Below are 14,099 nucleotides of genomic sequence, written 5' to 3'. Positions count from 1 at the left end.
AATTAGCATTATTTGTATTGGTTTTTCAAAGTTTGTTCGTCAGAGTTTGGCATGTGTGGGGAACAGTTGGAGCCGACGTATGCCATTCTGTGTTATACAGCCAACGCTTGGTTCGTTCGGGAGTGTGATTAAAGGTTAAACAAATATCTTTTATTTTTCTTAAGTAGAAGTACTATTCGTCGAAACATTCCAAGATCATGATTTTTGTTAATTCGAGCAATTATAAATGTGATTTTAAGTTTTAACTAACAAGTTAAAAGGTACTTATGAAACTATTTCTGTTTATTTTTTATATCAAATATCATTTATAATTTCAATTGCTTCAAATTATTGTCCTTTGTACATCCAAAAAAAATTATGTCCTTTAATATATTAAACTCATTATGAAATTTACTATCCTAGAAAAAAAAAACTCATGGTGAAATCAATACTTATTTTTAAACAATTATATTTCAACACTTTTAGATTTGGACTCGAATAAGTCGGCAAAAACTAAAATCTTAGGTTTGAAAGTAACACTAATGTTAATTGGGAAGTGCTATTTCTGCCGAACATTTCCTGTGAATCAACCTCCGACTTTCTCACATGTGGCATAAATGTAAATTCAAGACAAATGGAGGGCATTGATATGTTGTGAGACAACCGGCGCATTCGGACGAAGAGATTTTCGGAGGATGTATGTTTATTTGATAATCTCAAATTTAATTCCACACTGAAACTCGATTGGTGATCAATCAAAAAGGGGCTCTTTCATTATGACCTTTGAGTCAATCTCTTGTATGAACTAACAAATCGGAAATGACGGATGTATCTATATGTAATTTGCAGATAATATTTATTCATAATAAAAGAGGGCCTCGATTAGGTTCATAAGGACCAAGTATTGGTGAAGCTCCAGCTGGAAAAAAGAAAAAGAAAAAAAGAAACTTAGTCAAGGCTAATTAAATGGAAAATTATACTAATTATATGGGTGATTAGTTCTCGACTGACTTGGCTTTTGTCCTCCCTTTATTCCACTGAGATGGAATATGTCACACACACACACACACACATATATTAGCTAATTACTATTCTAGTATTTTATCCAAAATTTCATAATATTTTTTACGAGCATTTATTTTAGAAAGGAAAAAGACAATGGATGAAAATGAAAAGAAAGATTTAGTACAATTATGATTCGTTTTCGGCAATTATATCTTTTAAATTTCGCTTTCAATTGTTTTTTTTTTCATATCTATTCATTCCCCTTACAGGCTTAATATAATAAAACAAAAATCATAATAATTAGTAAATGATATAGGCAGTCCCCAATGAATTTGAAATCTAAAACGTCTTAATTACCAGCGTAACGTATGTGCCACTACACTGTATCCTCTTTAATAAATCAACTCAGGTTTAGCTGACTCATTTCCTAAGGGCAATGGTAATCAAGTGTTAAAAGATGGCAAGTGCTGTTTGAAACATTGTTATTCCTTACTAATAAAGATTCGGATGCATTTGAATGATTTTCTAACATTTATTAATTATGCATCCCAGATATATTCCTCATGAATAATTTCCCAATCTAGGATTTCAAGGACTTTATTTCTTTTAAAGCCATAACATATCACATTTTTTATCACATATACATATTAATCGGTGCCTTTAGAGCACCGACTAACTAAAATAGTATTTCCAAAGATTTTACTGATTTTACCCGAACCGACCCGACCCGACCCGAGTCGAGCAAAGCGAAGCCTTGAGGGAAGTAAGGGAGAATCTGAAGCTATGGCCCTCTTCTTAATCTTTTTTGACAAACTCGTAATGATTAAACTTTATGCACGAGAGAGATTCCTCCAACATTTCGCAGCATTTTCAGGGAGAAAACAATTTTCCCTTTTTCTCATTTTTAAGGAGATCATGAGATTATTAAAAGGATAAAAAGAAAGTTATATAAGGAAACACTGGAGAAAGGGGGCGTGGTGCCCAAAAAGATTGAACGCGAAAGATGCCGGAGACCTCATCCTGGCAGAGGTGACGATCTGATATATGTTTTCATTTAATAATCTAAAAGTTTTAGAGTTAACATCTGGTTGAATTATTTATACCTCTTTATTATATTTTTTATTTTCTTATATTAAACTTATACGTTTTATTGTAATAGAGGAAAAAAAGACAATTAAGCTGAGAAAAGAATCTGAAATTTTTTTGTTTTCAGCGAGAATATATATCATTGTACTACACCGCTTTTTTTTTTTGGTATTTGTCGAGAGAAAAATGGAATTTTCTTTCTTGTTTGACAGAACTGTTTCACCTAAAAACCACTGTAGTCAAAAGGCCCCATGTATTCAAGCACATAAAGGCAATAGCTCCAACTGGTAAGGGCGTTGATCCGGAAATGAGCACCCGTCGCATAATAATCACGTTTTAACTGTATCCATGTACGCAATCCCCACCGCTCGCTTTCAATCAGGTAAAAGGATATCCAACGATTCCGGCCCATGCGACACGATGAGGAAGGGATTAACTCGAGCGCCGAATGATTAATCCGGCAATCAATACCTAAGGGAAAATATATGAATGTGCAAAGAGACAAGAGAAATGAATTCTCACAAGGGTGAGAGGGTCCAAGGCTTCTCCAGTAAGTGCCTTCCTCCCTACGGATCTTCAATTCACAAATATATATATATATATATATATATGTATATGTATATATTTATAATAATAACAATAATAATAAGGATGATGATAATAATAATAAAGAATGATTTGTGGAAGAAGCTCCTCTATTTAAGCTCCCTTTTCCCTCATTTGCTTCACTTTCTTGCAGCTTTCCTCCCTATCTCCACCCATCCCTCCAAAACCAAAAAGGAACAATCCCCTCTTTCCCTCCTTCTATATAATCTCATCTTGTAGTATATCCTCATCTATCTCCCTCACAGTTATCTAGTTCGGGCTGTTCCGGGATCGGTCGGTGTGTTCCTTGGTTCTTGCAGCAGCCTGTTGTGTGTCGATTGGGTGTCTTGGGAATTAAGTTGGCTTAGCTTGCTTGTGTTGTGGAGTGATATGGAAGAGTCTGTGGTGGTGAACAAGGAGGAGGACCTGGTCGATCTGCCTCCCGGGTTCCGGTTCCACCCAACCGACGAGGAGATTATAACTCACTACCTCACCCCGAAGGTCCTTAACACCAGCTTCAGCGCGTGTGCGATCGGAGAGGTCGATCTTAACAAGTGCGAACCTTGGGATTTGCCTAGTAAGCGCTTGCTCGCTCTTCCCTTTCGATGTCTACTTATGTCTTTTTAATCATCGGGGGTGCAGGAGATCGATTTTCGGGTTTGTTTGATTATTGTTTTGTTTTGCGATTGGATTTCTTGTGGTTAACTCTTGGCTTTTATGTGCAGTGAGGGCAAAGATGGGGGAGAAGGAATGGTACTTCTTCTGCCAGAGGGACCGGAAGTACCCGACCGGAACGAGGACGAACCGGGCGACTGAGTCGGGGTATTGGAAGGCCACGGGGAAGGACAGGGAGATCTACAAGGGGAAGGGCCGGCTCGTGGGAATGAAGAAGACGCTCGTGTTCTACCGCGGAAGAGCCCCCAAGGGCGAGAAGACCAACTGGGTAATGCACGAGTTCCGGCTCGAGGGCAAGTTCTACTACAATCTCCCCAGAGCTTCCAAGGTAATCTACATATACAAATATGTATATATAATTATGCATATTCACAATCATTTATTCTTCATCCTTTTCCATGGCTTATTGGTTACATGGCTTTGAAAGGGAAATCTGTGACAAAAAAGGTCCCCTTTTCTGGCAAGGCCCTTTCTTCACTTTTGCTTTTGATTTTCTTTTTAATTAAAGCCAGTGATGATATGGATGATGCGAGGAAATAGTCGACCAGATTCCGATATCCGATATCTGAAGTCTCGCCTGTCTTTCACTTGAGCTTAAATTTCCCGATTCCCCCTCATTTATTGATGGAATCGGCGATTCCACTCTTCCATACATATATATTGTTGTTTGTGATGAAGAAGATCTCGTAGAAATAGTGAAACTGATCGATGGAGTGGTTCGGTTTTTCCCTTGCAGGATGATTGGGTTGTGTGTAGGGTTTTCCACAAGAACACGGGGTTGAAGAAAGCTCCATTAGTTCCCGGTGGAGGCTTGGCCAGATCGAATTCTTACATAGATGATGACATGTTGGATTACTGTTCGACTTCGCCCCCACCTCTAATTGACCCAACTTGCTCAAGCGGGCCTACGAGCTCGGGCTTCACTGATGCTATCAAGGATAATGAATTCAAGTTCAAGGGCATGGGCAATACGATCAATTTATCTTCCTCATCTTCGATGCCACAATCATTGGATGGGAATTACTTCTACTTCCCACCCAGAAGTACTGAATTGCAAGATCAGATGGTTTATCACAACAACAACTACTCGCAGATGATGTCGATGATGTTGATGAACCCGATCAGCTCCTACCAAGGGTCGGGATCGATTAACCCGGGATTGTTGCACCGGGGACAAATGGGCGGGCAGAACTGTAAGGTGGAGCAATTCTCTTCTAAGCATGACTACTCAATGGTCAGCCTCTCTCAGGACACCAGCCTCAGCACTGATGTCAACACCACCGCCGAGATATCGTCTTCGAAGCAAGAGAACCTCGGATTAACCAGCAACAATAACAACATTGAGGACATCTCAGATGTCGCCTGCCTATGGGACTTCTGACGGTGAAGAATCGGTCAGTCGATGTATTTAATTCTAGTGGTCAGTAATATAGGATTAACCAATCAGTTTGGAGTTGCATTCGGTTTATCGTTCATGATTTAGTTGACCTATTATATTGTACAGATAATCATAGTCGATTCGTGTTGAAGATGTTCTTAGGTTTCATGTGATGTGAATCGTACCCGTTGATAGATATAGCCAGGAAGATTATTATATGTAGATGAATTATGATTATGTGAATGTATACATGAATTTGGCCTGGATTTCTATTTAATAATAGTAGGCGGCCATGTATAGTCATGAGCTGTTTTCTGATTAATATAGACAGAAAGATATACTCTTTATGATGAGTTTCATGGGCTATAATTATGTGATTTCAATCAATTAATGCATATTTCGCAAATGAACAATGAATTGGAGAAAGCTTCAAATACATTTAAGGAGAATATTCTTTCCTTCATATGGATCACATGGGCAAATCATACATCACCCTGAATATGTTCCTCGGGTGATCTTATTCACCTTTTCGAACGAGTCAAATTGCAGGCAATCAATACTATATCCGAAGAATTTCTCCAGGATAAATATTTGCATGTCTTAACCTGAAGGCAATCTCGACCTCGACCGCTTCTATGGATAATTGCACGCTCAACTACTAGGTCAAATAAGTTATGCTTGATTGATGAGGAGTTACACTTTAAAAATGCCCTAATTTATTATTTTTTTTGTGTGACACAAAAACAAAAAAGTAATATTCGTTCATCACATCTCAACAAGAGAGAGCTCCTTTTGGGATTTCTTTGAGTTTGTTTTAAGTTTTAATTTCTTTTCCCAAAATGGTAAATTGGTTCACGTCGAACCTTTCTTACACCTATACCTTACTATTTTTCCAGTTTTTCTTTTTTGCGGTGAGACCACAAGAAGATTCTTATCATATAACCCCATATTAATCCTTGTCCATAAATCGGCTTTCCTAAGTCACGAAGTGCTTTTAGTTTATCTCAAACATATGTATTGCAATCAAAGTTTTATTTGTTAATAGCAAAGTTTACCAATTGCATGACATCTGCGATTATCATCAAATGTGTGGTCCTTACGTGTTCGAGGAGCATTACGCTATGTCAGATATACACACATGGGTTTTGTGTACGTATAGGGGTATATATATGTGTATTGCGTACGATGATGTAACGTTCCAATGATAGCTTTTACCGGAATTAATTCCCACAAGGCAAAGGAAGAGGAAAGTGATGACACCTATTTGAAGAGAAAATATTATTGCGGAGGGAGAGATGGGAATATTATTACGCCATGGCTGTGTGTGTATGTGGCGGTGGAGAGCTCTGAGAGAGGAATCGGTTATTGTAAGAGAAGAAAGAAGCTCGTCAGCCATAAGAGAGGAGGGGGGTTTCGTCCATGGAAAACGCAATTGCTGCATACATTGCATGCTTTCATTATTATCAACTACTTTCCATTCCAAGCAAAGGATTTCATGACTTCCATGGCAAATTAAAGCTTGTGGCTCTCCCCTGATTTCGAAGATTACCCTTTTTTGCTGAACTTGCTCGATGATGATCCTTTTTTCATGCCACGGTTGCGGCACTCTCAACGTTTCATAATACATATGTATGTACCTTATCCTCTCTGGGTTGGTGCAAAATGGCCATTTACTTGAACATAAGGCATGATCAGAAAGCTCCCAGGAGTACGTGAATTGAAGATGCATGATCGTAAGGAGAAGAATAAGCTACTATATTGTACTAATTGCGATCTTTTCTATTATAAAAGAGGCTTAAGATATAGTACAATGAAAAAAAAATCATAAATAACTAATAAAATGACACTAGTAGTCTCACTAGGTATTGAGTTTACAATTTCTAGGTTAACATGCTAGAGCGTGCACCGCTGGAGTGCACGCCCTTTTTATTAATGGCGATCTTTTTTCTCATGATTCAAATGGGTTCCTCTTTTACAATGGTAAATGAAAATTTTTTTCCTTTGTAGTTTTTTCTTCCTAGATAGTTTTCTTGAATTCACGAGTGAAATTCCCATTTGAATATTGGACTATAATTTGCCAAAAAAGAAGAGAGAGAGAAAGGAATTGTGGGCTAAAAGCAAAAGCAGATTAGAAGAGGAAAAAGAAAAGAGAGAGAGATTTTGGGATTACCTTTAAAGAATTATTCATTGCATAGTAATCTATATATCAGTAAACTTTACTTGGGTGCTGGGTGTATAATAAATGCAATGCTATGTATGGATACATAAATGGGTGCATAATAAATTGAATAGGATGTCTTAACGACCACTGTTATTAAAATCAAACCGGACCAGATCAGCCGGTTCGACCGATCGAAATGGGAACCGGCGCTATGACCAGTCCGGTCTACCTATGGACCCAAAGTGTATGAATAAACCCATGAACCCAAAGAACCGGGCGATTTTTCAATAAAACTGACGTGAACTGGTCAATTCTATTGATTCTCTTTATTTTTAAAAAATTGTCAAAATAGCTATGATTGGAGAAGGAGTTGAACCTTAGACCGCCAAACTATACGGTGAAATCTTTCACCCACTAATCCACTGATCTATCAACTTTTTATTGCGTACTTTTTGTCATTCTTTTGTCATTTATCTCAGTGGCCTTCCTAAATGTCTATTCATAACCATATTTTAATTGTTTTTCTTAGTAATATTGTAATTATTGCATATTTATCAAATTATAATTATTTTCATTGATAATATTATTATTTATTTATTTTTAATTAAACGTGCAGTCCGACCCATCGAATTTCGATTGAACCCATAAACCCGTGAATCCATGTTTCGACCAGTTCGATATCCGGTCCGATTCTGATAACACTGGTAACTATAATAAAAAATTATGGAAAAAATTTAAAAACAAAGAATAATTATAAAAATTATAAAATATAGACACCTAAATTTAATTATTGTAAGTGTGAACATCACGATATAATATTAGAAAATATAATAATAAAAAAGTTCAAACTTAGATTCCTATATTTGAATATTATTAACACAAATATATTAACACAAAGCAAATTAAATATAAGAATCAGTCACATAATTATTATCACTAACTTAATTAAATTAGTCTAAACTCTAACATATTAGAAATTATTTCTTCAAAAATAGAAATTAATTATTGAGAATTCTTACAGTTTATAAGATAATAATTCATCTTTAGAGATTGTGAATAATTACCATATTTTATCATAAAAAGAATAATTATCATATGTAAATAAAACTTGTGCAACTCACGTGAATGAAAATCTATATGTAAGTAAAAAATAGCAAACCAAACTACGACTATAAAAAAATCCATAAATTAAATATTATAATGAATATGTTATACTAAATAAAAAATATTTTAACAACTATAATTGTAAATGCATAATAAATGCAATGCAATCTATGGGTGCACAAGTAGGTGCATAATAAATGCAATAGAATGTCTTACTAACTACAATTAAAAATTATGGAAAAAATAAAATTTAAAAATGAAGAATAATAATTATTATTATTATATAATATAGACACTAAATATCTTACTAACTACAATTAAAAATTATGAAATAATAAATTACAAAATTATATAATTTGAAACATTAAAATACTAATATAATACCATGATTTTATCAAAAGTAAGTAAAAATGAATCAGTAAAGTTAAAGAAACTTTTACTCAATAGCTTATAATATTAAGAAATTTTAACTATGAACGAAAAAAATTGTATTGGACATTTTCAATATTATTAGAACAATATATGCATTTTATATACGAAATTGATGATAATGTTCGAATATCAAAATTTATAATACATCACTTATTATGTTAGACAATATAAAAACTTAGGGATAATTGCGCTATATAGCCTAACGTTTAAAGGAATTCTTAGTTCTAGCCCAAGCTTAATTTTTTACTTGAGATATTTCAACGTTGACGTGTTGGTTTCACATCTAGCCCGACGCTAACTTTCCGTTCAAAATTGACGGAATTGCACACGTAGCACGTTAATTTTGTAACGTTGCTTATATGTGTTACAAAATTAATGTGCTACGTATGCAATTCCGTCAATTTTGGACAAAAAGTTAGCAGCGTTGGGCTAAATGTGAAACCAACAAGTCAACGTTGGGATATCTCATGTAAAAAATTAAGTTTGGGCTAGAACTAAGAATTTCTTCAAACGTTAGGCTATATGGCGCAATTAACCCAAACTTAAATACAATAAAAAATATAGGGTTAATATCACCATATAGCACGATTTTGAAAATTTTTACCACGTAACACATATTCAGCACGATATTTTGAAATTTTTTCATGACATAGCACAACAAGTAATAATTTCACCAAATAGTACAAAATTGTGAAATTGTTTCATCATATAGCACAAAATTGTGAAATTGTTTCGCCATATAGCACAAAAAATTGACGAAAAACTAACGCCGTGCTACGTGGTGAAAGAATTTCAAAATTTTGTGTTATGTGGCGAAATTATTATTTGTTGTGCTATGTCATGAAAAAATTTCAAAATATCGTACTGAATAGTGAAATTAATACGATATGTACTATGTGTTGAAAATTTTCAAATATCGTGGTACATGATGATATTAACCCTATATATCTATCTATATATTTATTGTAAAACAAACTACTCAAAATAATAAATGTCTTTAATAAATACTATCAACATATTATTGTAATTAATTGGCATTAATAAAAATAAGTATATGATAAAACAAAATTCGCATATTACCTATATACAAGTCCATATTTAGGATTGAAATATAAACTACTAAAAATGACTTTTTTATAATAAAAAAGTTGACAAAAGATTTAAATTAGTATTTTAAATGAGAACATCACTATATACTATTAGAAAATATAATATAAAAAATTAGGTTTTGTATTTGAACCAAATATGTATAATGATCTCGGATAATATTAACACAAAGCTAATTAAATATAAGAATTAGCCACATAATTATTGTCACTAAATTGATGAAATTACTCTAAAGTCTAAACTCTAACATATTATAAATTATTTCTTCAAAATTTGAAATTAATTATTGAGAATTCTTATAGTTCATAAGAAAGTAAATTGTCTTTAGAGATTGTGAATAATTACCATATATAAATAAATCTCTTACAATGCGCGAGATTGAAAATCTATATGTAAGTAAAATTAGTAGACCAAACTACGACTAAAAGAAGCTAAATTTCATAAATTAAATATTATAGTGAATATGTTATAATAAATAAAAAATAGTAAAACAACTACAATTGTAATAAATGTCTCTAATAAATGTTCTCAATATTTTAATTAAACCAAATTTCATAATTTAATTATTTATATTGTAAAATAGATTGCTCATGTAATAAATGTTTGTAATAAATATTCCCGATATTGTAAGAAAGCTAAATTTCATAATTTAATTTGAAATTTCATTCTAAATAAAATAAATAAAATAATAATTTATAATATAATGATTTTTAAGATACAATGAACAACTCTTATAAAAATAAAGAACATATATTTGTGTTAATATATATGATAATAATTTTTAAGATATTGTATAAGGACATATTACATAGGATTAGAATAATCATTTTGCGTAAAAATAAGAAAATATAACTAATTGGCAAAAAAAGAACATAAAAAACAAAGTATTGTAATTAACCATTTGACAAATAACAAAATCAAAGAATTAGTTAAAAATTAGAAATGCAAAATTATTATTGTACTATTTAAGTCATTGTGATTTTTAATAAAAATCTGAATAATCATTGTTTGAAATTTTAAATTAATAATAATCATGAAATTTTATTAATCTTATAGAGAACTTAGAATTTCGAAATAAAAAGAATATAAAAATATATATATTAAAATCAACTCGTATAATGCATGGGTAAAAGGCGTAGTGTTACGTCAAATTAACTTTTTATATAATTATATTCAAAAAATTAACTTTGTGTGATGGAATATCACAAATCAAAATATGATATAATTCACCCAAAAGAAAATATATGATCTGATGATATACAAATTCAAGAAACGATTTTGTCTTATTAAGATCGGAATAATTTCACGAGAAAATTAATTTAATTAAGTGGGGATACAAATATTCCTCGTGAATTTCTAGTTGCTTGAAAATTTTCACAACTGACAAGAGCCCCGATTTGCTGCATGAAAATTAGGGCCAAAAATATCACCAACCCCCCAATCGCAAGCCCCCACCACTGCACTGTCTTATTTTAATTTACCTGTCATTGTCTTTACGAAAGTGAAATTTTTACGATGAATCCCCTTTCTGCATTAGCTCATCTCATGTCATAAATATCATTACATGGTAATTATATATAAATATATGTATTACATGAATAAGTTCTTCCTAGCAACCAATTAATTTCTCCCTTTTAATTGGGAAAAAAAAACAGAAAGTATCAATAAAAATAAATATTCTTCAGACGCCCTGTTAATTTCTTCAGTTGAGAAATCTATAAGCCAACCGAATTAACAAAGAACTGATGATTTTATTGTATGCATAATGCTAATTAATGAAATTAATAGAGCCTTTAAATATAACCAATCAATTATGACAATATTATATAAAATTAGCAATTGCGACACAAGGATGCACACAACTCGCTTTATATAAACGCTCTACTGATGATTGATCGTCTTTTGGACTACTCGGAGATTTTATTATAAATATAGAATCAACGTGAAAATGTTCATTGAAAAATTAAAAAAAAATGTATCAATTCATGAATAACATTAGATATTTTCTTAAAAACTAAAAAAGCTTGGCTGAATTAAACAATATATGTGTAATCTACATAATATGTGGGCCCATACCATCCCTATTGGCTTTGATATTGTAATGTGATATGCTCGTTACATATAAGACTTTCTCCATGTTATGATAATTAATTATCATATAAAATTTTCTAATAAATATTAAAATAAAATCTCAATTTGCAAATAAATCTTAATATATCAAATATGAGCTTTTCATAAATTACATAATTTTTTATACACTTGCGTAAAGCACATGCTTGTACCTGGTTGAAAATATTCACAAAAGATAGGTTACATCATATTCATTTTCATCGTACGACCAAATAAATATCCCTTATTCTATACTAATTGTGATTTTGTTTATAATTGCCTCTGATTTGACTCATTTTTAGGCCATCAATCTCCGTCAGTCATCTCTTTGGTGGGTCTAAGATTTGTATAATTAATATTCATTGCACTCATATTCTTGAAAGAGATTGCTATATAATGTGCATACACACGCACGCACACACACACATATATATATAAGGAAGTTAATTGACCCTTCTCAGCTAACTGGAGTTAAAAGTTCATGCACTGTTAATTAATCAAATTTCATTTATTCAATATTTATATGTGTTTTGAATGATTTTAATTAGTTCTTCAATTCCATGCGTATCACCTAGCAAGTAATAAAGTGATCATTATGGGGCCGATCCTCAAATTCTTCGAGCTGGGTCAAATATTTATTTCATCTCTATGTATCGATAACCGCCCAATCTTGTTCCCCAAAAGAAAAAAAAAAAAGAAAAAGAAATGGATCGTATGAGCTGCTGTCGTTTCATATTCACGAACTATTATATCTTGCAAAATTTCCTAGAAAATATAGCACAGTGCCTGTCAATAAAAAATATTAATTACAATCAACAAGGTCTTTAGAAATTAACAATATGTCGGTAAACTGCACAAATTATCCGCATAATAAAACAAAGTCAAGCCCTAGGATCCGTACGGTAATAAATTTTTTATATGTCCACAAAGTGCTGGTAATTAGCTATATTCTTTTATTAACGAATATAACATCATACCATGCATAATTTAATATGATACGTTTATATCACCAAAAGCTACCCAAAAAAAAATAAAAGAAGACAAAGCAAATAGTCTATCATAATATATTAATATTATTACATGTATACGTATATATCTATAATTAATTTCATGCAAGTCTTTGCACCGACACGGATCAAACGACTAAAAACATTGTATTCATGATATGTAACTTAGTTTTCCACCGACAAGAAATTTCATGGAAATTTCTCTGCAGGAAAAAAACAGCTTCATATAGGTACATACATATGAATTAGCGTTTTCTATTATATATATATATATATATATATATGTCTCTGTGTGTGTGTCCAAATTACATTAACATTTTTTGTCACACGGTGTCGAATCGACCTGCTAATTCGTACATAGTAGTTTAATCCAACGTGCATTAATGCTTTCTAATCTAATCCCATATTTTTTAACATTTTAAACTGAAAGAAAATCAAAATATTGATGTGTGCTTTGTTTAATTATAAGCTGTGGCTGTTTGTCACACAATGTTGATTTCTTTCACGTTTAGTGTCGATTACGATGCCCTCTAAAGGGAAATGCCTGGTAAATTTCACATATGAAGTTCATTAAGATAAACACTCGATCATATAGGCATTTGTCCATATCAAAGACCGCATAGTCTGGGGCAAGGGAAAGTACATCTAACTGAAAATGTAATTTTTATGCTGCTCTTCATGAAACCCTAGCTTCCTTATACAAGAAGGATATGTCAATGTTCTCAGCTAATAAAGTACGTGATATGATTTTCATGTGGAACACGATGCGGTGGCAGGATTGTGCGGGGACCAAAACTATGATATAAGTATGATAAAACGAACAGATAGTACGTAGCCATGTGTGAGCATTGTAAATTTAATAATTCAATAGATTTTGGTTCGACAAAAAAAGGTCCCGATCAAAATGTACTTGAAATGAGGAAGTTAAGTATATTCATAGAGGTCCAACAAACTTCCAATTCATCAAAAATATCGGCTTCTTTCCCTGCAAACGACCCTTTGAAACTTCTATTTAACTGAAATATATCTCGAGAGCGACGCCGGACGGAGAAAAAGAGAGTAAAGATTTCCCCAATAATATAATCATATAAAAAATAATAAGTTCATGTAATTGATTTTTTTCAAGAAAATATTAATATTATTATCTATTTATACAGAAATATTTTATAACACATTATTTTAATGTGTGTATTGTAAATATATATATTCATGATCGAATAGCGATGTATGTTGCAATGTTCGATCGGGTCGTTCACTGCCCTGAAACGCAAGGAGGCCACCAGCGACCTTGCCGGAGCTCCACTCTATAGCACCCACGAGCATGCATTTGAAGCTGATTGAAAATGACTTCTAATCGACACTTTCATGTTTTTTTTCTGATGGCAAAACCTTGAAAAAAATCCCGAAAAAATATACATTTATAAATTTCCAATTGTTTCTATTAAATAATCGATTCCCCTTACACTATTTT

General features: G+C 32.4%; 1 protein-coding gene across 1 annotated transcript; it reads left to right on the top strand.

Moving 5' to 3' along the window:
* The first annotated feature begins 2,789 nt into the window (after positions 1 to 2,789).
* LOC116206380 (NAC domain-containing protein 87-like) lies at positions 2,790 to 5,030 on the top strand. The gene is made up of 3 exons (XM_031539235.1): positions 2,790 to 3,232; positions 3,381 to 3,658; positions 4,067 to 5,030. Exons 1-3 carry the CDS (start codon positions 3,046 to 3,048, stop codon positions 4,709 to 4,711), a joined length of 1,110 nt encoding a protein of 369 aa, XP_031395095.1. The 5' UTR covers positions 2,790 to 3,045; the 3' UTR covers positions 4,712 to 5,030.
* Positions 5,031 to 14,099: the final 9,069 nt, after the last annotated feature.

The sequence above is a fragment of the Punica granatum genome, chromosome 4 (assembly GCF_007655135.1).
Source record: "Punica granatum isolate Tunisia-2019 chromosome 4, ASM765513v2, whole genome shotgun sequence".
In the NCBI taxonomy this organism is placed as follows: Eukaryota; Viridiplantae; Streptophyta; class Magnoliopsida; order Myrtales; family Lythraceae; genus Punica; species Punica granatum.
The sequence above is the reverse complement of the archived record's forward strand: the minus strand, read 5'-3'. Positions and strand labels throughout refer to the sequence as shown.